The 26887-nt window shown below is 39.4% G+C and overlaps 1 protein-coding gene across 1 annotated transcript in view; it reads right to left on the bottom strand.

The window, feature by feature from the left end:
* galnt10 (UDP-N-acetyl-alpha-D-galactosamine:polypeptide N-acetylgalactosaminyltransferase 10 (GalNAc-T10)) overlaps positions 1-26887 on the bottom strand; it is a 115459-nt gene that overhangs the window by 19425 nt on the left and 69147 nt on the right. The window contains exons 5-8 of the mRNA XM_084940957.1: positions 20396-20581; positions 17964-18147; positions 9352-9469; positions 2234-2341 (exon numbers count right to left, since the gene is read on the bottom strand). Of these exons, the coding sequence (XP_084797083.1) occupies positions 2234-2341; positions 9352-9469; positions 17964-18147; positions 20396-20581 (596 nt within the window). The remainder of the gene's footprint in view (positions 1-2233; positions 2342-9351; positions 9470-17963; positions 18148-20395; positions 20582-26887) is intronic.

Here is a 26887-nt window from a genome sequence, read left to right on the forward strand (position 1 = left end):
TTTTGATATGATATATAGAAATAAATATCTAGCTCCATCTCTCTGAATGTTTTGTTGGAGTCACTGGTCACTGTTTTTCACACCGATGTTTAAAAAAAGAAAAAAACTAAACAAAACCAAAAAAACTGCTTAAAATGTTAGAGCACTTTGTAAACTGTGCTAACCAACCTTATGCTTTTACAGCTGAACTGATAACTAAGGTCCACAAAACAGAGGTAAATCTTAAAGTGCTGTTTGTGTGTGACAGCGCTTTGTGTCATTATCATGTAAGTCATTTTAAAAATGACTTCCATGATAATGTCATGTGGAGAAAAAAATACTAAAAAACAAAACAAGAAAAGGTCAAGATCTTTTCTCCCCCCAAGCTGACATACAAAAAAGCTCTCTGTAGATCACACACACACACACACACACACACACACACACACACACACACACACACACACACACACACACACAAACCATCTTCCAAACATTTTTTCGTCAGATCTTCTATCAGGTGTGTTTGAAAACAGATATAAATGAAGAGTCTAGCCATACAAGCCAAACATGAAGATTTTTGGTTATATTATTTACATTTTTACAATAAGCCATGGCCAAAATACAATATATCAGCTAATATCAAAATTAAAAATTAAAATGAAATACAACAGTTGGTCAGTGACTTCAGCCATCACTGTGTGGTACAAAAAGAGCTTTTGGTGTTCAGAGTTATCTTGACCTAAGATCGCGCTAATCATCTAGTCTAATGGGGCAAGTCAGTAGTAAATAAAAACCTGTATTATTATTTGATTCTTTGTAAACTAGTAGAGAAATCAACAAAAACCAGATTCATAACAGCCCCAGGTACAGTCAATACTTTTATACTGTTAAAACTAGCCTGTTTGTTTGCTATCAGTATTCAATACAGCCTCACTGTGGGGCTAATGGTCAGACCAAGAAGGCAAAAACCGAGGCCAAAGGGATTAATTACATATTCATCTGAGCCAAACAGAGCCAGGTGTCAGAATGAGGCTGAGTCATGCATAATGAATAATGTTCAGCTACAGGCCAGAAAGCCATTTTTAACACTTCTCATACTGTTTCACAGTGTTAAAGCTGCCATGGAATAAAGAAAGGGGAGCTAATTATGAGAAAATTCTAAGTTGTATGCTGTGTGTGTAGGTGACAACTTTTAGAAATGCAAAGTAAAGGAAACAAAAGCTGCTAAAAGCCTGCATCACACTCACAGCGGCTTGCAATTCAGTGGTCTTTTTATGTAATGCTAGCCATCAGTATTGAGTAGATGGTAGATTTTGGATGGTAATCGGGTTTTTACGGCCAGTCACAGATAGGAGTTGTTAATGCTAATGCTTCTGCAACCTCCCAGGAAGGGTTGAGCGATGTGTTAAAAGTATCCAACTGCCACCATCAGTGCAGTAATCACAGGCTGCTGATGTTTGTGTGCATGGCAACGATCATTCGCCCATTTCACTGAGAGACTTAAATGAAGAACTTTTAGATGATGGAGTTAAATGAAGAAACAGGTGGAGGTCATGCATGTCAACCGAGTACGAAAGCAGGGTTTGTGAAATAGCTGCAACTTTTAATACACTGATTTGTGTTTTTGTGCATGAATGTAACAGTTTTTATGCGATGGCCCAACATTTTCATGTCCCTGATCACGATTTCTGTCTGTCTGTTGTTTACCGAGTTGTGCCCAAATACACATCAATATTGCACGTAGACGGAGACGTGAAGAAATCCACTTTTGGAGGTTGGAAGGACTTTAACACTCACACTAGAGACCAAAGTTCAAGTCATACACATTATAGATTTTCACACAACATCTGTAAAGCCCAACCAATGCAGCATTATTAAGACTGATACTGATATTTAGTTATTTAAACCTGATTCGGATTTTGTTTCCTTTCATATTAAAGAAACTAATGGATTTCCTTTGCATTTACTTTGTGTAGTTATTCATTACATGTTTACACTCTGCTCAGCATTGCCTAGACTGACTGGTTATTATGTTTGTGGTGCTCCAAAGCGCATTGGCTTTTGTTGTTTGGACAGTAAAGAGAAGAAAGGGTTTTTGAGGTGAAGCTTAACAGATAGTGAGAGAAATTCCTAACCGACACCTCTGCACAAGCCAAGACATTTCACCATGAGGTCACTGAACAAATACAAGGCACCAGAAATGGAAAACATCAAGCTTTCCCATAATGCTTAAGACAGATCTGAGACTTACCCTGGCAAGGCTGACACCACCAGGAACTTTGTAGGGGACATACTTCCTGTAGATGTGCCCAACCCTGGAGCAAGGAATGTCCTCCATCCGACCACCACACATCCACACCTACAGAGACAGAGACAGAGACGGGGAGTCAGCAGTGATAAAGATCATATCTGAGAGTGAATTTGTGTAGCTGAACAGCCTGGAATTGAGAGGGGCAGATGAGGTTAACATTTCAGAGATGAAACAAAAACTATGTGAGAAAGACAAAATGTGGGAAGACACGACCAGGAAAAAGCAACAGAGAGTAGACAAGGTCAAAACATAAAAGGAAAAAGAAGGATAAATGGGAGAAGTAGGAGAGGGACCTTTAAACTGAAGAAGGGTAGGGACTGTATAAGGTACGCACAGGGGTGCAAGGTATGCTGACTTGGTCATGAAATCCTGGAGAGAGGAACAAAAGCAGCAGGTTCAAGTAGCACAAAGAGAGTTGAAAACTTCAAAGAACTACAGATATGGATCCTATTTTATAAAGGACTGCAGAGGTGATAGAACTTTGAAAAAAGTTCATGTGTTTCTAGATTGCACAGAGACCAAAGAGAGGAAATTACACCGAAGAGAATGAGACAAGTCAATCATGCTTAGCTAAATGACAAAGACTCAAATTGGATTTGGTATGCTACTTAGCAAAAGCAGAGCTACCTTTCAAGTCTACAGGGTGTGAAAATCTAGTAATTTAAAACTAGAATTTAAGTGATTAGACACTTCAAATTAATGAGAAGACTTTGGGGTCAAAAGTTTGACTATATGAACTTTTGACCCCAAAGAGTTTGGGATTATCTTTTTTACATTACAAGCTTTGAATTTATTCTCTCAGTGTGCTGTTGATGTCAACCCGTTTTTTATTTAGCTGAATGATGCCGACGTGTAACAGTTGAAAGAAAAAGAAGCAATTAATTACCACCTAATTATCAGAGTTTTGGTATCAACCATAAAATGTAGTCTGATCTTAATCTAAGTCTCAATTATGCACAAACACAATCTGACTAACAGATAAACGTGTCGATAAAATATGCAAAAAAAAAAAAAAACCCAATAAAGATTCAGCTGAAACATTAACACAGTGTGCTGCACAATAACGATCAAACTAATATCCAATACAGATGTGTTTAGGCATGTTACTTAGACATGTGTGCTGCTGACTTCTCCACAAGCTACTGGGAATTAGATGTTCCAGTTAAGGAGATCGGATGGGACATGTGGGTTGTAGAGGTGTTCTCGTCTATATATAGACATGCAAAAATCTGCTCTTCCAAACAAACTAGTGCAACTCATTTTCATAGCACCTTAGAAAACTAACATCAATACCAGTGAATGAAATACCAATAAATATTTGGCCTGTTTAGCCAGTTAAAGACTTACATACTAGTTTATTATGAATATTATAATATCAGGAGATTAGGGAAGAAGATCAAAATCTGTCTAAAAGCCAGATTAAAATACATCTACTTTAAATCAGGATTTAAGATTTATGTAAGATTTTTTTGAGTGTACTTTATACGAGATCTCCACCAAAACCTCCCGTGACCTTTACAGCACACTGTCCTCCATATCCGCCTAAATCTTGCATTCCTCCTACTTCTGTCGTGACTTGATCCTCTGAAGCCTGAACATCTGATGATATAACAGTCATAATATGCTGTCTTTATACAATTTGAAATTCAGACAAATTCAGATAATCTAGAAAAGTCTTCCTTGCCTTCAGCTGAAGGTCAAGACATTTTCTGAAAGAAACCTCTCTGGTGATGAAGATAGAGGCTGTATTTAAGCTCAGGCATATAGTAACGAGAGCAAAATTGTAATTTCCCACCTGAATGTTGTTATACTCGCATTCCCCTCCTGATTCTCCAGAGTGGACATCAGCTGGCTGCTATTTCAATTCAATTACTCCTTGTCAAGTTTGTTGCATCGCTCCAGCTTGGACAAACAGAATCGGGGGAAATAACAGATTGAATCTACCCTCTCCACATTGTGCTGTAGGGGGGAAAGTCTGACCTGCTGCACTGGTGCCTTCCATCCCCTTTATCCCTGCACTGAAGCACTTGAGCTTAATAACAGGGGCGCCCCACCGCAGGAGGGATCAAGAGCTCAGGTTCAGTGGCAGTCAGATTAAATTAAAAGTCTTATCACTCACCTCTAACACCTCAACCTATACAATCTGCTCGCCTCAAAACATGAACACCAGAAACCACAGCACGGCGGCCCAGAGCAGCTTTAAAAGCTGTGTCCTTTTAAAGTACCATCTTGTTTATATATCTCCTTTCAAAAACAAATTATAGAATGCAATTACATTGGCATAATGCTGAAGGCCCCAACACCTCAATAATTTAATTCCATACACATAATCAATCTGATTATACCTGACTTTTGGCACTAACTTACATCTGAAAAGGCAAGTGAGGAATGGTTACCTTAATGAGAGAAAGGGGATCCTTCTTAATGTATTAAGAAGATATTTTGGCTCTGCACTCCAACTGCAGCGGTGCTACGGATCGATGTTTTTTAGGAGAAGATGCCAAGAAATCTAGCATACCAACAAAAAAGGCCCGGGAAAAGAATGCAAACGAGTAAACATGGATGAAAGCAATGTAGCTCTTAAATTATTTTTAACAAATCAGCATTGCAAATGTCTCTTGAAGGGCTTTGATGTCTTTTCATTTAAAAGGACAAAGAGGGAAGGAAACGCTATAGCAACAACACAGTATGATGGAAGAATGAGTCTCTTTTTTTAGTCCAAATAAAACTAATCTCACCCAAGAATCTCTCAATCTTCCTGTTACCAACTCAAAGCTTTAGTCACTAAATCCATTAACCTTTCATGCAGAGTTTGCTTGCCCAATTAAGCAAAAAATGAACAGCGCATTTATTTAAAGATGAATGGTGTCTGCTAGTACAGCCTGATGCACAGAATATGTGTGTGTGGTTCATAAAACTCCTTTCAAGCTTTCACAGCTGTCAGCCGGGCAGCAGTGTACATCAGCCAGCAAATGGTTTAAAGTTGTGAGTTCATATATTTTTTCCTCCTACATTTGTTTTTAGATCACCTCTAAACTGAAAACTGAACCGCAGCTCTTCATTTGCTGATCAGCAGCAAGTTTTGATGCTGCTGATGTCAGAATTCAAATGAACTGTGTTTTTTTTTTTAAATGAACCAAGGCACAACAGCCACACCTAGACCCATGTACAGAACTGAAAGGGCAACAACGACAAGAGTCAAGCTTGAAAAGAACAAAGAGGAACTGAGGTGAAAAAGATAACCGGGGATAGCAGTCAGAAGAACGTGGCAGTTATCTTGGCTGTAGCTACATGGTAGCATAGCTAGAATCAAACAAAGTCTTTATGATTTTGTTTGTTTAAAAACAGGTTTTGTAATACAACCATGTGATCCGACTGACTGCGGTTGTTACAAGCCTCTGACCGGTATCAAGAACAATGAGGCTGCAGTCTCCTGCATGCAGCGGCTCTAAAACATGAAGCACTGTAATGTAATAGTAACAAAAGACTAAACCACTTTATCTTTGAAGGATTTTTATTTTTAACTAGTGCTGTCAACATTAATCTCGTTAACATGACGTTAATGCCATAACCGCATTAATGCGGCAAATCTCTGTTAGAGAGTTACTGCAGATCGCCCCGCGTGTGGGGCTGCACGTGTCAACGTGTTAGTGCGGTTAGCTCATAAACGTCATTTTAATGAGATGACAGCACTATTTTTAACATTTGACCTCTCTTAGTGTTCATATGGATCAACCACTCCTAAGAGCAATCCTTTGCCTTATTGTTTAGCTTCTCCCTGTATATTATTATTGTGCTTTTGAATTTGCTCGTGCGTCATTTAGCTGGAGTATTGTTCTTGTCATTCCATAGTGACGTCCAATAGATAAAAGGTAAGTGTTGAACTTGCATTTGATAGCATTTAACTGCAACTACAAATTTATAGTCAAAGAGATGTTGATGCAAGTGAAAGAACCCATGATTAGGCTCTGTATGATGACATTAAGTTGTTAGGCCTCCATCACTCAGGCCCAGAGATCTGTAAGTGATCATGGCGACTAAGTTTGCATCTAGTTGCATGAAAGACGCCAGCTTGTTTGCGAACACTGACCAGAGTGATGCAAACTGGAAACAGACAGTGGTCAGGCTAAACTGCAATTTCAAGTGTTTCTCATGTTCCACCGCTGCTTGGCCAGTAGTTGCTGAGTGTTTGCAGACAAGTTGAGGTCTGCAAAGCAACTACGGACAACCGGAGCAACTGGGCAAATAAGTCTCAAAGAGAGCATAGATGCAAAATTATAGTATCAGCTTATGTTTAGCACTGAAAAAAATTGAGGAACCTAACCAAAAACTTCATGACTTTGAGATGTGGAAAAAATGGTTATTTATTTGACTGAACTAATGCTAATATAATATAATAATGTAAATATATATTCTACCAACAGAATTAAAGTCTTAGAGATAAATCAATGCATGCTTTGACTATTTTTTTTGGCATTTGTCAAGGAGTTTTTGTGTTTACAAAATTATTACCACCATCTAAAATGTATGCCACGGTTGTCCTAAACGAACAATATTGCTCTTTACTAATCCACCAGTTTGCAAAAGCTCAAAATTGTTGTTATCCATGAATTTGACCAGATTAGTTATTTACTCATCTAAAAATCAGTTTTAGTAAATTACGCTTGATTAATTTCCAATTTCTCAGAGACATCCAGTATGCTGGCTCAAGTTTAGTTATAAGAATATGAACTCATTTGGTTTTATATAATAAATAGTAACAATTTTAGTCTTAAACATGTTTGAAATATTTCTAAAATATTAGTGTTCCCTTGTTTTTATGACAGATGCGCTAATAAATTTGTAAATCTATGTATATAATGATGTAAAAAATGTTGTTTTTTTTCCTTTGGTCATAAATGTTGCCTATGTGAAAGTAAAACTTTTCACATAGGCAACATTTCATGCAAGGCATACGTTGAAATTTCTCTTATTCCATATCAATAGTAGAAAATAGCAAAATGGCATTATGTTAATATGAAGAGGCAGTCACAAGTAAAACTGTTTTGATGGAAAATTAGATTTAGGTGTTCAATTTGTATAAACAACAATGCCTCTGTGCTGGAAATTTCACTCTAAGGAACAATCGCAGCACTATCACACAGGAGCATATGTCCAATTTCATCAAACTACACAGCAGTGGCCTTTGTGTCTAATTGAGTGAGACGACAAAAGTCCTTACTCATTCAAACCAGAATTCAATTATTGTGACGGGCCGTTTTGTCTGTCCGGAGCACGCAGAGAGGAGGGGGAGACCACTGCTTAACATACTGGCCAAGTCGCAAGCAGTTATGGCTGTGTTGTAGAATAATTCATGGTGAAGTACCAGACAAAAACATAATCTAATAGGGACTTCTGAGTATGATTAATGTGGAGAGTCGTAGATGCAACAGATTATATTTGGCTCATGAGTTGAAACCACAATGAGGGATGCACCATGTGGCTTTACAAGTCTTTTAGCTGCTTAGTTAAAGAGATATGGGGAAAACCAAAGAGAGGGAAGCACATGGGACCAAATTCTTTAAAAGCTGTTTAATGTCAAAATATAGTAATGCTGCATATGAGCATTAAAATCAGTAAGCGCTTATTAAGAAGGAGGTGGTTCAGGAAAAATGTGAAAAATGTTTCATTTACTCCTGCACTTAGCAACAAGACCTTTTCTTAATAGCTTTACAGCAATTTAAGTTGTGCAACTATCTTCTTCTCATCCAGGACTGCGCATTTCTATTGCAGTCTTTATTTAGTCCCGTTGCTTTCTAATGCATTCTAACCCGTTCTCGCCTCTTCTCTCTTCACAAGCTCTCTCCTTCATCTCTTTTCCTGACATTGACAACTCTTGAAGTGACTGTAACCAATTCTCAATTTAGTGACAATTACGTGGTCTTTCCTGTTGATTCTGATATTATCCCCCCACCCTCTCCTTTTGCTGCACCTTGCCATTACTGTTCCCATTTCCTCTGAACTCTCTGCTCTCTGATTTTCATCAAATTTGACAATATCTCCATGAACACGTATTCTCTCCTGACAGCCTCTTTTTTCCAGTGTGTCTGCTTTCTGAGTATGTCAGTACTCACATGAACTTCAAATTTTTCCCCTTCACAGGCTAACCTTGAATCAGTAAACAGTGTTTCATATACTTGTTGGTGATTTTGGGCTTATTCGGCTTTAATCTTTGACAGCAACACTGAGTCACTGCAGATGACTATACTTTCTACCACGTCCTCTGCCCACTCTCAGTGCTAGAGGATGTGCAAAAAGCTAGACAGCATACAGTCTAACTGCTGTTTTCTTACTGACCCCAGTCTCCTGAATCACCACTGCTTCCTGCTAATGGATGATTTGACTTGTCTGTTAAAAACTGGCAGGTCAAAGGAATTCCACAAGAAAACCTTAAATGTTCTGAGGCGCTCTGACAGCAAGCATTTTGGGTCCTCTTAGAAGCGTGATCATCTTTATCCTATGACGAAACAGGACACAGGTAATCCGAGGGCACCAGGGCTCACTGGATGGCTTGAGGTTTATGAAAATGATGTGAATTATGCAATTTGACCTTCATGGTCTCTAAATCTCAACCCAGCTGAATGCACAAGGGAGATTTTGCGCCAACATACTAGAGAATGATTCAACTGTAATCTCAATTTCAAATGAATTTCTTTACCAAGAATGATGTCATCACTTCTATACAGTTTTATTATGACTTATTAGTCACATGACTTTTGGATACTAATTTTTAAATAATAGGAAAATAGCAATTTTTACAAGATCATGAGTCAGTGACAAGCATGACTGAGGTATTCAGTGCTGTCATTTTCTGCTTACACACACACGGTTGATAACCCTGGGTTTAGTATATTCAGTACCAAACTGAAATGCCTGAATCCAAACATTAAACCAGGACCAACACGTCTTGGGAATCAAGTCAGCTTTCTTCACGGACGTCAAAGTGATTTTATTGATTATATTCTACGCTACACTGCACTTGTGTGCGCTCTTCTCTCTTTTTAAATTGTTTTTTTTACCTTGAAGGATATCTCATACTGCTCCCCTCCCCAAATCTCTAGACCGGTGTCGTATCCCCCGAGCTCCCAGAACCACTTCCTGTCGACAGCAAACAGTCCACCTGCCATCACTGGAGACCTAAAAGACAGAAAAGGCACAGTTGAGCATATATTGGAATACAACAGGAAGTATTAAAATGACTTCAAATCTTCCAGGCTGGCCACACATATAAAGTGCCAGGTTTGAACATACCCTTGTCACATCCCGTGACTTGCTAAATGCACACAGGATTAAATAAACAGAAAAGTGTGTTAGAGAATTCCGGCTCTATCCCACTCCAGAGCTGTGTTTTTCACATCCCCACGTGTGTGTGGCAACCCAGTGACACTCTTCACAGTACAAAACCAATTAACCCATCTGAACCAGTGAGAATACTGACTGGGATGACAAGCTCAGCAGTGCCAAACAACATAATAGTCCTCAGCTCAGAGTGCAGTGGGAGCTTCTCCCTGCAGCAAAACTGAACGTAAAATATCGAACAGCTTCTCATCAGGACACCGACAACAACTAGAGGAAAGCGGGAGGAGCAGGCGGGCAGAGAAAGAAAAGTTTTATCCACGGGGAATATTCTGTATTGAACTATGAAATAATGCAAGACAGATGAGAACATAACCTCACAGAGAGCATTATAAATCCAAGAAAAGCCTCGTTTCCTTCTATTTCCTGAAACATTACAAGGCATTTGTGCCCAGAGTTATTATCTAGTGATACACTAGTGCTCAGAATTTCAGAGCTTTATTTTTATTTTAATCTAAATTGTAGCAGTATGGAAATTAATAGCAAAGGATGTAAAAGGAAAATAAATTGGAGGAATACAGAATTAATTTTCCAATCAGTCTCATGTTGAAACACCACGTTTGTCTTTGTTGCAACCAAGGTGGATACTATTGGAAGTGAATTATGAGTCTAGAGCCGTTAGCATGGACGATATGATGGGCTTGGACCATGATCTCAGTGATCAGAGAGATCGCTTGCCAACTTTGGCTTTTTTCCCCTTAAATTAATCATTAAGTCAAAGAAATTTCACATGGAAGTTAATCTGCCTCTTACCAGCAGCACTTTTCCATTTTTTTACCGTTAGTCCAAAGTATGTATTATGGTGGTAATGGTGGATAGAAACCGTAATGCGTAACTGCTCCTTAACAACCAGCTTTGTGATCGTAGTGATAAAAACTAAAATGGAAACGAGACTGAGCCTAAAATCACACATTAAGCGTCGTAAAGGCCATAAAAACACGAGCTGAGGTCGCTGCTCTTGTTTTCCCCTGCCTACGTTTGTTCTGATAAAGCACGGCTTTCTGCAACAGTTTGAATAATTCTTTCACACAGGCATACTTGACCTGTCTGACCAGATAACTGTGCTTGTGCAGTTCATTGTCCATAACTGGTGACTGCTGTATGCTGGAGGAAACAAAGTGAAGCAAACAAAGCTGCCACATAAACACAAACACACACACACACAATCTGCTTCCCTGGAATAGCGCAGAATGAAATGCACCAGACAGACTTTCATCACAGGACAAAGGGTGAACAACAGTAGCTGCAGGGGCACAGAGAAACAGTGCTGCACGTCTGTGTGTGAGTGCTGATGGTGGGTATGGTCAGCAGACTGTGTGAGTTTAGCAAAGAGAGCGTAGACACTGCGTGGGCACTGATTTATGGGGTGGTGATTGTTAGCTCTTGTTCACCGGAGGGAGAAAACACAAACACTCTTCCCAGAGTTGTGTGGAAGGAAACCCAGCGGCTTTTGGGAATGACAGCACTGACATCTCGCAAGCTAGTCAATATGAAGATCGCTTAACCACAAGTTAAAGTTTAATCTGGCAGGGTAACAACCACATGTATGTTCAACTATACTGATAATAAGCATAAAACATAATAAAACAATTATTGATTTTGCCCAGGAGCCAGTTGCACTCCACTGTACACCAGGCCAGACGACATCATCTCAGCTTTAAAATGCTTCAGGTGATGGAAACAAACCATGTCCCATTCAAGATCGTCTCATCTATTCCATTCGTCTCAATTAGCTTGACTAGGTCAATGGATCAGCAGCTTTTGATTGTTTCAATTGCAGCCTCCCCCTCAAGAACAGGCCATTAACTTCACAGTGAATTATAATTTGTAGTGTATGGTAGGACTGGGCGATATATAGAGTTTTTTAAAAATATCGATATATGAATTTTGGGTCATATCACCCAGCCCTAGTGTATGGTATTAATGACTGCACCTGTACACCCTCTGATGTTTGGAATTGAGTTTTAATGGCTCGATTTGTTTAGATTTTGTCCCATGTCATGGTGGACTGACTTGACAGTACATTGTCTTTCAGTCTATGAGATCAAAAAGCTGTTTTTGGACTGTAGGATATTATTATACATTGCTAAATCCTTGATTCATATAAAATTAAATTGAAAACAAAATCCGCATTTGGTTAGCATCATCAGATATACTGCACACCAAAGTAAAACAGTGCATTTCACTTAATTCTATATGCAATTTTGAATGCATCTGACATATTATTCTATGCAGGAATGTCCAATTAATATTTGTATTATAAAACTGAATTCAGCTTCCGTATCTGTCAGATTCTGTAGAACCTCTAATTCATCATTTCGTGGTCATTTGTCGCGTTTGTTTCTCACAAATGCCTGAACACACGTGAACATTCACAAAGACCTCTTGAAAACAATGAATTCCATTCTCTTTCAAACAGGGAGCCACTACTCAAAACCAGAAAGAAACCCTGTTGCTGCAAAACACTTAATTTAAAATGATAATGAGTTGACCCAGTCACTACTCACACTGCTGCTCCTGAGTTGCTTAGCAACTACTTTGTTTTGCCGCTGTGCAGAAAAAAAATCAGTTTGTGGAAGAAAAAGAAAAACGTTTTGGGAGGACATATTTAATTCGTTTTATTCAGGCATATAATTTAATCAGGGTTTCGTATACACAGTACTGTGCAAAAGTCTTGAGATGCCCCTCATTTCTTTATATTTTGCTAGAGAAATGAAAAATGCATGCAGTGATTAACCGAAACATAAATCACTTCAGTAACACAGTACATTGGGCAAACAGGACTTTTTCAGTTCTAATGAGCTTTAAAGTCAATACAATACTCCATCAGCCCATCATGGCTGAGGGCTGAAAAATGAAGTCAGTGACAGTTACTAGTTGGTCTCCAAATGATATTACGTGGAGTATTCATATTTCCATCAGCTTTGAAAAGACCCCCAACACCAGTGGCTGAAATGAAGGGTGGCTCAAGACTTTTGGACTGAATTGTATGAATCTGACTTTGACATACTGTATTAACACAATTGATCTAAAAATCACACAAAAAACATAAAATCCGAGTAGAAAACATTCTATTTTTTACTGCAACAACCACAAACATGATTAATGAATCATATTTCATAACTTTAAATGCAAATATAAATCGTCAATTTTAAAATCATATGCACAAGTTTTGCAAACAACAAAGTTATTTGCAGCCGTTTACCTTTTACCCTTTTTTAAATAACCATTTCAAACTATTTACAGAACAATCAGCTGTTCTGCATTCAATCAGATGCCACACAAATTATTTGTGCCACTCCAAAAAAATAATTTCTGTCCACTATAAAGGAGAACATCACAGCCTGATACCTGCAGGTCTGACAGCAGCAGGTGTTTCACTCCTGTTTCTACCTGGAGACAGCAGTCGCCCCATTGTTCTGACACACAACACAAAACTATCCACAACACTACAACACATCACATTAGCTACACACTCCAAACACGCTGAACATCACAAATCTCTCACATCTCAAAACTCGCTCTCTCTCTTTTTCTGCTGTCTTTCTCTCTCTCTCTCACCTTGTTGCTTTGTCATCTTAAAGTGGTCATGTGATTGTCTTACCACAACTACTTTATTCTTCCTCAGTCAAACAGCAGCACTCATGCGATTGTTTTGCCCCCATTAGCTCCAGGTGTTGTGCCAAAAAGTGATCGTCTACCAGACAGTGATTGCCGCCCGCGGGAGCGCGCAGCTGCTGAAAGCTGTAGCGCCCAGATTACTTACAGCTACTTCCGTGCAACTGATATAAGCTGCAGTAAGCTGAACACAGCTTCAACTGTCTGTTTGTTGAAAAATAGTAACGCGACCGCACCGCATTTTCTTCTTAGTAACGGTAACGGCGTTGTAACAGTAGGAATAGTAATTAGTTAGATTACTCCTTACTGAAAAAAAGCAACGGCATTAATGCCATCACTGCTCTTAGTACTGTGGTTTTTAGAGGAGTAGCAACTGTGCAGAACCACAGTTAACGTCTTTATTTTTGGGTCTATGTGTCTCTCCATAACATGGTTCTTCTATAGTGAGGATAAATTACAAGAAAGAGGGGACAAAAATACCTCAATCTCTTGATAATAACCACAAAATAAACAAAAATATATTCTGATCCATTTCCAGATCAATCACTACCTGAAAGGTCTTTAAGTATCCCATGCTTTACCTGACTCGGTCAACCTTTTAAGACGGATGAAGTGGATAGCCAGCACTACCGAAGATCCTCTTTGCTTTTGTAATGTGGGTCCATCTTCGCCTTGTCAACGTAATTCACACTAAAAGAACAATCTGTCCAGAGCGTGGGTCCCAGTCTCATGTGCAGACAGCACAGTCTATTTACTTTAAAAATGTCATTACTTTATATTGAACAGACACAAACACACACACAGAGAAAGTCTGCAGACCATCTGCTAGTACCAGGACCCCATACAGACTCTTTTTGATTACCTGTTCACCCACACTGTGAAGCACAAGCTGAACATCGACCGGTGTGATGGTGGCCACAAATTTGTCCAGCCAGGTTTGCGAAACACTGCTGTAGTGTTTAAAGACGAGAACGGAAATTCCACCACTCTGAATGCCTGTAATTACCTTCCTACGCATGTCAACATTAAACTTTATTTCTTTTCAATAAAAGAAAATCACAATAGAAATGGAAACGGCAAATTGGATTTGCACAGTACAGACTTCAGCCCTCCGCCACAGAGCAGCTCTACTGAATTAATATTGACCGGCATCGACTAAAGTGACCTTAACAGGCCAGAAGCAGCAAGAAAATGCAATACCATAAGTAAAGTACTGGGCTCAACGTGTACATTTGCCAGAATATAAAATCTCCGAACCCATTTGACTGCTGTTAGAGTAAATCAGATTGACGATACCACAACAATTATGTTTAAATTAAAGTTTATGAAATCATGATTTAAGTTACATTTGATTTTGGCAAAGTTGTTTACTTAACAGCATTTGTCAGAACTGTGAAAATTATATTTATTGTCCTGTTAGTTTTGTACTTTTATTTATTGTTTTAACTGTAACTGATGAATGGTAAGTTTGCTCGTTTTAGACCATCTTCTCAGACAAAGTACCAATTCCTACAAAGGAACAGAATCTCTGGGTGTATTTGAGGAAAAGGACAGCATGGTCCAGGTCTTTCTAACAAACAACTGAGATTAAACTACAAATGCTCAAGTTGATATTCTCCATTTCAGTCTACTGACCTTGGGGGCAAAAAAGAAAGACTTAAAGCCTGAGCTAACTGCTAAATGAAACTTAAAGAAGCAGAGAGAGAGACAGAGAGCGGGGAGGTGGGTGGGTGGGGGGGAGACAAATGAAGGGAGTGTTGATGGCATTAACAAAAGGGACAGTGACAGAGGCACGAGGACAGGGATAAAAATCATACTCCATTACCCTCAAACACACACGCACGCACACCTCCGAGATGGATTTTGTCAGCCCACCATGCCTCGTTCTCCACTGCTGCAATGTCAGAGTGAAAATGAAAATCTTTGCGACTCAAATTGGATTTGCACTGATGAAGGTCATTTCATTGGGTAAGAAGAGCAGACTAATTCACGAAATGAGGATTGATTCTGATTGTTCTGCAGCTCATTTCTTCTTTAGTTTCTTATCCTCCTACATCACCGCCTGATCATGCCTACAGCATTTCCCCAGGATAGTCAAATATTCTCTGGCATCCAAACATAGACAAATGTCTAACTAATCCCTCAAAGCTCACAAATGGAGTGTTTGGCATCCCATGCAGTTATTTGGTTATTTATTTATTTCAGTGTCCATTACTTAAAAGGTACAGAAAGGGGAAGAAAGTATGGCAAAAACCTATTAGGCTTCTTTGCAGAGAGGCAGTGTTGCCGGGGAATCAATTCAACAAAAGTGGCCTCAAGGCACTTTATATTGTAAGGTCAAAACCTTCCAATAATATCCAATGACACTGTAAACACATTAATCTGTGACTGATCTTTGTTTAAAAGAAACTTTATAGACAACACTCAAATGGTTAACTACATGTGCAGCCAATCATTTAGACAAGAGACTCACAAACTGTCAAAAAATAACAACACACACACAAAAATCTCTCAGCTCGACTGTAGTCACAATGATGTCACTCATTGGGTTGTGATGTTCATTTTCAGCATCGTGGTCATCACCAATATTTTTTTTGTTTGTTTTTTTAGGATCCTGCTTTTAAGGGAGAGGGTCGAGTGTAGAGCAGGGCGATATGACCAAAAATATTTATCACAATATACATTTGAAAATTTGAGATAACGATATAACTGACGATATAATTGACACTAGACAAAATACTTTACAACTCCTCAACTTTATTGGTGCAAAAAAAAAAAACCCATCAATGTATTTTCACTTAAACAAGCAGCTGTTTTTTATCTGCATTAAAGTTATATAAAAATGTAACAGTGCAAATGCAAATTCCTTGCTGACAGTTTAACCAAAAGGCATTTCCAGTGGAAATTGGCCGACATATCCTCAGCATAACCATGTATAATATCCACAAAACTTAAAAAGAGGTTATACACACACAATACGGTAATATTATGTTGAAGCACAGTACGTATCACTCCGCGAGGCTCGTGCCTACGATAGCCGTAATGCTCCGACAATCCATCAAGCGGTGCGGCTTCGTAGCTTAGCAAAGTCGTACTGAAACATTTGACAGATTTTCGAGCGCCGTGTACATAAAATCGTTTCGAGGTCAGTAAAAACAACCAGAATTCATACATAAGGCACACGGGATTATAAGGGGCACTGCCGATTTTCAGAAAAATCAAAGGATTGATTGTAAGTTTGCCGTATTTTCCAAAAAACACGGTAATAACAACGGCCCGCTAGCATGCTCTACCAAAAATAGTGCTTTGTTGTGTATCTGACGGACGAAAGCTAAACCAGTTCCACACCACTGAAGTTGCAGCATTTTTACAAACCAATTCTGGTTCATCCGTTTCATTCAACGATCCACTTTTGCCCTTCTCATTCTGCATCGCTGCCATGCTTTTTCCGCCATGTGCGTATGAAAACAAAGGCACTGCACATGCGCATTTTACCCATATTCTATCGCGATATTTCATTTTCACGGTATTACCGTGAACAGTATGATATGGCCCAGCCCTAGTCGAGTGCCAGTTATCATCTAAGCTAGCAATGTCAATTAGTGCAAAGAGCACCCACGCACCACATGGGTCCAACACAGACACCAATACCTGCTAATTACTGCAGGTACAAATAATTGGGTAGAATTTCACTCACCAAACCTGAAGCACAGACATTTTCAGTGGGCTTTTAGTACAATTAACCACACAGTGAGCCACATGATTTGCCAGACAACTGCATTACAAATGCTCCAAATAGCACAAACACAGTTGGAAGGTCCACTTCCAACTGTGTTTGTTGGAAGTGGACCTGGTGACTGGAATAAGCTGAGCTGCAGCCCAGCGATGGCACCCGTCTCTCAATATCTCTATATGGCTGAGTTAGAAAAATAAATAAATGAATCACTTCCTATTTCATTTTTATAAAGTTTCGTCTTATTAGATAGAGTTTGACTTAGTTTGAGGCCATTTGACAAACTGCATTTTTTGGAATTGTCATGCTGTATAAAACATGAGGTGACTGTGAAATGACCTAAATATCCACTGATCTCTAAATTGTTTTAACTCTAGAACTCAGATCTACATAGATCTGTTTTTTAAGCTATTGCTGCATAAAAGCTAATACAACAGCAGCTAAAAGTAAAGGTTAAGTAATTCCTTGAAGAGCTCTGCCCAAACTGAAGTAGCAAAATAATATAAAAATAGCTGAATGTCGCTCTTTTCCCACTCATAAACCCTACCTAATAAGAAAAACCAAGTAAGTCACAGTTCAGTGCTGCAACATAATCAGTCTTTTATAATGACATAGCTTTTGATATAGATCTTGTACTCGTTTTGCAGCTTAATGGGGCAGTAGTCGTGTGCTTTAGTATCCATCCTATGCAACACTCAGGTGTAAACGCGTGTATGAGCATAGCAGTGCCGACAAAGACCTTCAGTGAATAAACACGGTGTGGTGTAAATCATTCAGAGGTGCACAGCTCAGACAAACCCAGTTGAAAAGCTTTAAGTCCCACTGGGGCCACCCATGGAACAGATGCATGCATTAAGTCATGGCACAATCAGATAATGGGTATAAAAAAAAAAAAATCCCTAACCAAGTATCAGAGTTACTCACTCAAAGGGTTCACTGGGGTCGTCCTTCTGCAGCTCTGTGGGGATCGGGATCCGCTTGTAATACATTTCCCAGTCAAACGCCCCTCGCATGGCGTCGCCCGCCTGTGTTTCATAGCCAAAGTTGTCGTGGTCGATGACATCAATCATCGGGCATACGATAGTCTTCCTGTTCTGGGCGATTCGGTCTGAGAGGGACAGAAGGAGGCACACACGATGGCGAGCAGGTTATGACAACAGATGGTGCAGAAAAATCGTTTCCAAGCTTTGTGCCTTTAGACCTTTTACAGCCAAGCAAAGCCTACTCGCCCTCCTGTCCACAGACTGCAGGTTATGAGGGGTCGGTGGGCTGTTTAAACAACTGGTGAAACTGTGTGTGTGTGTGTGTGTGTGTGTGTGTGTGTGTGTGTGTGTGTGTGTGTGTGTACACAATGAAAATTTGCTCCTGTGTTACAAACTGAAATGTATCAATCCTGACCATTTTTTTTTAAAAATATTGATTTATCTTTTACCATTGGTAAAAATCATGTTTTTAGGAACAAATAAAATGATTGAGAATTTTTTACAAAATATTAATTTATTTTTCTACCATTTGCTTTTACAGGAAAAAAGGTTAAAAGGTTTCAGTATAAATCAGTAACCATCGCCTCATATCTCTCAGCTCCATCTAGCTTAGATTTATTGCTTTGTGACTGACTGAAATCTAATGGATGAATTATAACGCACACTTATTTTACACGTGTCATTGTGTTGTCATTAGCTGTGTGCGCATAATCGAAGCAGCGTACAGATGTAAAAATGTCGTAAACCTGCAGTTTTTCTAGTCATCAGTAAGGGAGCCACTCCTCTGACTACAGCAGGTTAGATCGAACAGGAATCAGAAAATGACCCTACTTCTCGTTTGAATGATATCAAACACTTTTCTGATAAGCACATTTACCATTTTAGCTCACACAACTCGGGTAGTTGTAACAAACAGACCCGCCCTTCAGACAGCAATACACAGAGTAGAGGCACCTTAGATCAAATGCTGCTGGTCACATGATCACATTACATGGAAACCATATGCAGTCCAAGCCCATATAATGAGTAAAAATACTCATTCTAACTCATATCCTGGATTTCAAAATGTGATATGTATGCTTAAATGTCTGTGTGGGCTGGCATAAACATCAAGTGCTACCAGAAAGCATGATCAGGAAAGTTCAGCTGCTAATCACCAAGCGTATGAATCACACTGTGGTTTGCTTGAGTTACGCTGGCACTGAGCATGTACATCTCCCAAGGAGAGAACACTTTATTCTAGCAATAAGAACACTTTTGGATTTACACTTCGGCTCCTAAAGGTCTCAATCAAAAAATTGATGTTACTTTAGTTGTTTTTATGATCCCTTGTATTTTTATGTCTGGCTGGTTCAGCTTCTGGCTGTCTGTATACAATGATACAACCTTCATTTTTTATTTCATTTTTCATTTATTTTTTAGTGCTTTTTCCCCCCAAGTGTTGAATTCATCCAAAAGAGAAAATGTATTTATTTACTTATTCAGAGATTCAATAATATTTCAGACAGTTAACAGTGTGTAATGCACCACCCACACATGACTTTGAGATGTTATTTATTCAATTCAATTCAATTCAATTTTATTTATGTAGCGCCAAATCACAACAAAAGGCGCCTCAAGGCGCTTCATAGATACAGAGAAAAACCCAACAATCATATGACCCCCTATGAGCAAGCACTTTGGCGACAGTGGGAAGGAAAAACTCCCTTTTAACAGGAAGAAACCTCCGGCAGAACCAGGCTCAGGGAGGGGCGGCCATCTGCTGCGACCGGTTGGGGTGAGAGAAGGAAGACAGGATAAAGACATGCCGTGGAAGAGAGACAGAGATTAATAACAGATATGATTCAATGCAGAGAGGTCTATTAATACATAGTGAGTGAGAAAGGTGACCGGAAAGGAAAAACTCAATGCATCATGGGAATCCCCCGGCAGCCTACGTCTATTGCAGCATAACTAAGGGAGGATTCAGGGTCACTATTTATCTAGCAACTATGTAATATATGGGCTCTGAATGGACATCTTCATGTGATGAGCTCACATGACCAACAACATTCATTATCTGATAAAGAGCAGATGTGCTTGAAACATTAAAACAAACATGATGGTTGTTGTAATGAGGCAATGCAGAGTGAGAGCTGTTGTCTAATTTTTTGGCCCAGCAAATGTCCCACTCTTTGGTATATTTTATTCTATTTATTTATTTTTTTTAAATGTATTTAATAGATTTTTGGACACTTTTATTTTTCCCCAAAATGAGTTTAACGTCACATGTAAAGAGCAGCCATCACTAAGGTGATGACCTGGGCACACAGTGCAGGCCGGTTGAGGATCGGGCTCATGTTAAGGGTCATGGCTCATTAATGAAGTCCTCACCCAACAGTGGAGGCAGCCAGTTCACATTGGCTTCACAGTGCGAGTCCAGGAAGGTGAGGACTTCTCCTTTAGCAGCAGCTGCTCCAAGCAGGCGAGTCCGGATCAGACCCTCCCTCTTCATGGTCCTCAGGATGCGAACCTTTGGCAGCCGTACCATATACTCCTCTAGTGCCACCTTAAGGTGTTCTGAAGAGACAACATGAGAGAGAGCATAATTTACAGAGGGGAAAAAAAATGCCATAATGGTATAGAGAGGATCAATATCATACCTTGTTAATGCGTGCAGGTAAATACGGATCTACTGGCATGAACTGCTTCAGAAAACTGTCCACAAATAGGAAACCCTCACAACAAAAATGCTCTTCAAAAAACATGAAAAGAAAACTAACCCATTAGCTGTCACCATCAAACACGACATCTGCTGCTGCCACATGCTCGACACTGAAATGTCCCCCTTAAGGCCTCTGCATCATAACGTACTTTCACCCATACAGAGAAAAACTTTATATTACTTACTTTTCTACACTCACTGACTTTTTTTTAAATATCTGCAGTCATTAGACAGAATGTTACCCTCAAGAGGAAGAAACCAACTGCGAGGAATGAAAAAGGAATTAAATCAGCCCCTCTAATGTGCGGTCATAAAGCCTTTTGGCAAGAAAAAAAAAAAAAAAAAAAAAACCAAAAAAACCAAAAAGAAAAACAGTGCTGCTGCCAAAATTGTGCTGATGTTCATTCTACCCAAAACTCATAATGTCCCATTATGGACCCTTTTCCCAACAACAATCCCTTCACTGAGTAAATTCCGCGATCAAAGAGTTTTATTAAAGTTCATGTCTGAGCCACTGGTCCTATGCATGGCAGCTGTGCCATTTTCCAGTGTTTCTCTAGCAGCAGTGACAGTAAATCTCAACTCAGAGTGAGGCGTCAGTCAAATGGTCAGTTCCATCGCCTAAAATGGCAAATATACTGGAACAGGGTGGATGGTGTGTGTGTGTGTGTCGGGGGGGGGGGTATCTATATATATGGCGACATATAAAGACAGGGCAACTTGAAAGCGTCAATCAATCAGAGACGGAGCTTATACATGCACATTTTCTCCAATCTTTCATCACAGCTTGTCTTTGACAGAAATCAATCCTGCTCTAAATGGAGCCTTTAAGTCTTTCTGCTCAAACGCCCAGTCAGCTGTGACAGGTCAATAAATATAAAAAGAAGTCACACTTAAAGCCATGTTTCAATGGCCATCTGTCTAGTGTTAATGTTTCTAAAGCTGTCAACCATTGCGGAGAAAAACCCAGAAAGTCCAGTGTTGTAGTATAAAACTGAATGTCCTCCATCTCAATCCATCCATCCATCCAGTGCTTTTCACTTTCTGTTTAAATATTCAGTAACCACCAAAAAAATCATTTGCACTTAACACCACCTCAAAAGGGGAACATCTTGATAAGACGCTATATGTTACAAACCAACTGGACATGAATGGTCGCAGTTATAATGTTATCCACTGTGAGCAAAGACAAAACAGATGCACTGGAAAAGCAAGCCACACAAATTGTGCTTCCTAAATAGTCTCCAACAGACAGACATGACTCAGCAGTGTCTTTTAATCCATCTGTCTACTGTTAGACAAATGATTTAATTGCCTCCAAATCTGACGTCTACAGTGACTCTGCAGAGGATCACGTTCCAGCTCACCAAACAGTCAAACTACGGCGCCAGAAAACAAAAACACAACAAATGTCACATCAAGTCTCTTTGAGCACATGGTTTGAGGTCAAAAATCATTTGCAGAGGCTTGGGTTTTTTGTAAAAGAAGAAAGAAGTCATGATCAAAGTGTGCCTTCACCATTCTAAGGTACTGACCAACTCAATTAAAAATGTATTTATTTAGTGCTAACTCACAATATATTAGGACACATTACATTATAAAGTTAAGACCTTGCAAACCCAACAAACTCTGCTTTCATTGAACATTATCCATGCTGCAATCTCTGGGGCTAAAAAAAAAAAAAAGAAGCCTGCACAGAAGTCTCAAACACAGCAAAGATGGGTTGTGTTTCCATTCTGTTAAGTTAGATTCTAGCATTTTATTAGCACTAATAGTTTCTTAACACCAATTAACAGAGTAAAACAAGTGTTTCTGTGAATTGTTCATACAAGTTTCATGTGCAAATACCTATCCAAGCTCATCATTTTGGTACTCCACCCTCTTGTCCAGACATGGTAGCTTCCAGCTCCCCAAAAAGCTAACACAGAACTAACTAACTAACATAGAAGGGACACCATTAAGGCTTCAAGCAAAATTTCTGCAGGCACATCACAAGCCCAGTGGTTTGACCAGACCGGACCAGTCCAAAGCATTATTAGCCCATCACTATATCCCCTCTATTTAAAGAAGTCTAAATCATTCATAGTAACACACGAATGAGGTCCAGTGTGACTCAGACAAATAAATGTGCCTCATTGTGCCATTTTTTTTTCTTTTTTGCACCTCTTCTCTGCATCAACATCAAAAATGTGAACAAGAACATTTCTCAGGACTACGAAAAGAGAACATTATATACATAATAAAGGAAGATACGCTTTACATTAAAATATTACCTCTGTCAGCGTTCCTCCTTACAAATGGCCCACTGTCACAAAGGAACCCCCTCTAACATGTCCACTAATTGGATTTTGAATATCAGAAGGGTAGAAGGAGGAAAGGCGGCAGTCCTTTCACACCTTCAAACTGTAATCTGCAGCTGCTCAAATGACTGACAGTGTCTTTATCTCTGCACTCAGTTGTTTCTTTCCAGCTGTAATTCTTTCACTTTTTGTTCTACCTTTGTTGCTTCACTTCCCAACCTTCATCCCTCATTCCGCTCGTCTCTGTTCTGATGCTGCTTGGCAGCCATTGCCTCTTGGAGAGGTACTCCTAATCCCAACAGACATCAGAGGCACTGAAAATGGGAGAACTGGCCAAAACCAACAAACCAGAAGTCAGCTGGTCCTCCGATTTGTCTCCATCCTCACACTTTCCCTTCATCCTTTTTTTTTTTTTTTTTTTTTAACTTTCATTAACTTTTTAATGAAACTGAGGCTAAGAAGATGACAGCTCATCACTTGAAGCCCAACACCAAAATTCACCATCATTTATCAGCTAGTCCCAGCTAGTTTCCCTGCTAAAGACAAGATCTGGTCCAAACACACCCCAATCGGACATTATTACAGCAAAGCAAAGCGAATTAGACAACAGCAGTAATCAAGACCAGAGTGAGAGACGCTGTCTATCAAACTGTCACAGAGGTCTCTGCTACTTAATCCTGAAGGCCTCAATTGAGATGCAGCCCACCTCAAGTGGTCTGGCTCCAATTAGCCCTATCCAATTTGAAATATTAAAAAAAAAAATACTTTAAAGCCAGGAAATAATTTATTTAGCAAAGTGATAATGAAATCCAACTTTGGTCTTTCTGTCTCTCCCTGTTGGTCCTGTGATAGACCAACAACCCGACGCGCCCCACTTCTCAACCCAATTAAAACTGGCATAAGGTCTGATAGTTGGAAAAGTTCTGAAAGCACTTGCCTAACATTGGGTTGTTTCCTTGTACGCCACCAAAATGCCTCTGACCTGTCTGGGGCATTACAACAGGACCTTTGGGGATATCCTGTGGTGTTTGTAACCAAAATGCTGGCAGTAGCTCCTGTGGGACATGTGGGCTGTGGGCTGCAGCCTCTATGGAGGAGGCTAGGTCCACTGAATGCTGCCAATTCTAGATTGGATTGGGATCTGGGGAGGCGGGAGGCTGGAGGTTGGGTCAGTGCCTTGGGCTCATTGTCATGTTTCTTCAGCTGTTCCTGGGCAGTTTGTTTTGTGGCAGAACATAATGTCCTGCTGGGGGAAACCAATGACACTGAGGAGTGTACAATAGCCTTTAGCTAGGTTGTACATGCCTAGGTAACCTCAAAATGCATGACATGTCACAGCCCAAAGACTCACAGGAGGCTATTGCATGATCAATGTTATTCACTTCACCTGTCAGAGGTTTTAATGTCGTGACTGATAAATATGTATGTAGTGAGATAAAATATAAGCACTGTTGTTCTCCCTCCTGATGACTTATGTGCCTTTAACATAATCTTGTGACGCAGAGATACATACATCTCCATGAATGTATCACCAGTTACTGGTGGTTGGACGGATTATGGCTGGTTGGAAATTTTTTGGGGAAAAAAATAATAATAATAATAAAAATAAAATAAAAAAAATCACCCAACCTTAATACAAAATGTTTCTGTGTGTGTGTTTCAGGTCTCATTATAAAATAAAAATAAAAATCAATATAATGTAACAGATTTCAGAATACTTGCCAATTCTGTACTTGTAAATTTTTTTCAAATAATTCCTACAGCCAAGTAGAGTAATTGGAGATTAGTAAGTTTATAGGTGATATACTTTATATTAAAACGAGTCATTGCAGCAATAATATAAGCTGCACAGTTTTGACATTGGAATAATGGCTGAGGGGCTCCATAGGGTCAATGCCACCATTAGAGAAAAGAAGGCCTTCACCTTCATTACATGGCAATAAATCAGCCCATTAGCTATTAAGCATTAGGAGATTGATTCAGGCTAAACTTTTGCCCTGCATGGGGCGATTCTTACATAGCCTCCCTAATGACAAGCAGGGAGATTAAACAATGAACATTTGCATTTCATGTAAAGTGCATTCAGACTAGGAAAGGAAAGCGGGAAAGGTTATGGTGTCTAATTATGAATGGTTAATTTGACCTGAATAAATTGGAATACGGCTCCTCTGGTTTACTGAAAACTGCCGGGGCTATAAATCACTCTAATGAGAGCAGGCTGACGTCGGCAAACACATTAGTCATTATTAGAATGTGAAATCCAGGACATGAAGAGGGCTCAAACATCGTCGATGCCGGGGTCAGTTCTGTAGACCCCATTTACCGAACTAACAAACAATCGCTGCCCTCAATCTCTTTCTGTTCCAGGAATGTATCTTCCACTTAGTCATTTATTAGAATTAAACCACAAACAATAAAACTAGGAGGAAAAAAAGAAGAGGTCAGGATGAAATGTGGGCACCAGAGCAAGTCTTTAACTGGTACAGTGGTTCCCAAGATCTTTCAGCCCCAGAACCACCAGATCACAGAAAAGATTAATATGAATTTGACCAAGATACTGTACATGCAATAAATACCAGTTTTAGTAGCACCTCAAAAGTAATCATGAAGACCACCTTCCAAACACATTATAGCAAAGAAACCATGCTAAACAAGAAAAAAACCTCACTAAAAATCACAATATCAACTATAAAAATATTTAATCACATCAACTTAACTTTATCCACAAAAATATAGTTAAAAATCTTTTTAGCGATTCCATTTTCTTCAACGCGCCTCATTTTGCTTAACAAAAATGTTTTGCAAATTTGCAAAGATTGGAACAAACTACCTTTCAACTAGAGCTGCACGATTAATCGTTAGAAAATCGCGATCTCAATTCATACTTATGTGCGATCTCATTTCCAAATGACAACGATTTTAAAAAAAAGAAAAGAAAAGAAAAGAAAAAAGACGACGACGATTGTACCGCATTTTGATCCGGGACGTAATCTGCATGAAAACAAGCGCTCACTCTGCCTGCTCAACAAATGACAAGGGCGGAGCCTTATACCACGTGATACAGAAGCTGGCTGCTAAAATTAGCAGGGAAAAAACAACGGAGAGCACGTCAGGGATGACGAGAAAGTGACAGGAGAAAACCCGTCCCGGTCAACCACCCAAACATCAATAACGGGAACCTTATACAGCGCTTCCCTATACCCGTCGAACACCCGCAGGCACAAAGAAATTACGGAGGCTATTACTTATCACCTGACCAAAGATATGGCTCCCATCAACACTGTGCAAAAAGAGGGATTTAGGAAAATGATCAACACCCTAGACAAACGCTACACAATGCCGTCCCGCAACTATTTTTCTATTGTTGCACTACCTGCTCTATACACGCAGTGTCGAGCAACGGTGGAGATGGAATTTCAAGCAGTACAACATTTTGCGGCAACGAAAAAATGTGAGACATTTGTTGTTTTTATGTTTATTTATTGTTTTTATGTTCAGTCTCAGCTGTTACGAAGCTGATGTGCAGTTAATAAGCGCAATAAATAAACATTTATACTGGAAAAGAAAATCGTGAGAGAATCGTGATCTCAATTCCAAGCAAAAAAATCGTGATTCTCATTTTATGCAAAATCGTGCAGCCCTACTTTCAACATTTAAAAAGTGTACAGGGTCTTATGGTGCAATATCTTTTGTTTAATATAAAGATGAAAAATCCCCTGTATTATAACCATGAGAAACCTGGGGTTGGGGGAAATCACAAAAGTCTAATGGAGCAGTTTTGTCATGAAAATTATGCATGAGGATCAAAGATGAAAGGTAAATATTCCGCCTTCAATGGCATATTTACCCATTTTAATGGAT

The sequence above is a fragment of the Perissodus microlepis genome, chromosome 10 (assembly GCF_051167445.1).
Source record: "Perissodus microlepis isolate ML-2025 ecotype Zambia chromosome 10, ASM5116744v1, whole genome shotgun sequence".
NCBI classification, from domain to species: domain Eukaryota; kingdom Metazoa; phylum Chordata; class Actinopteri; order Cichliformes; family Cichlidae; genus Perissodus; species Perissodus microlepis.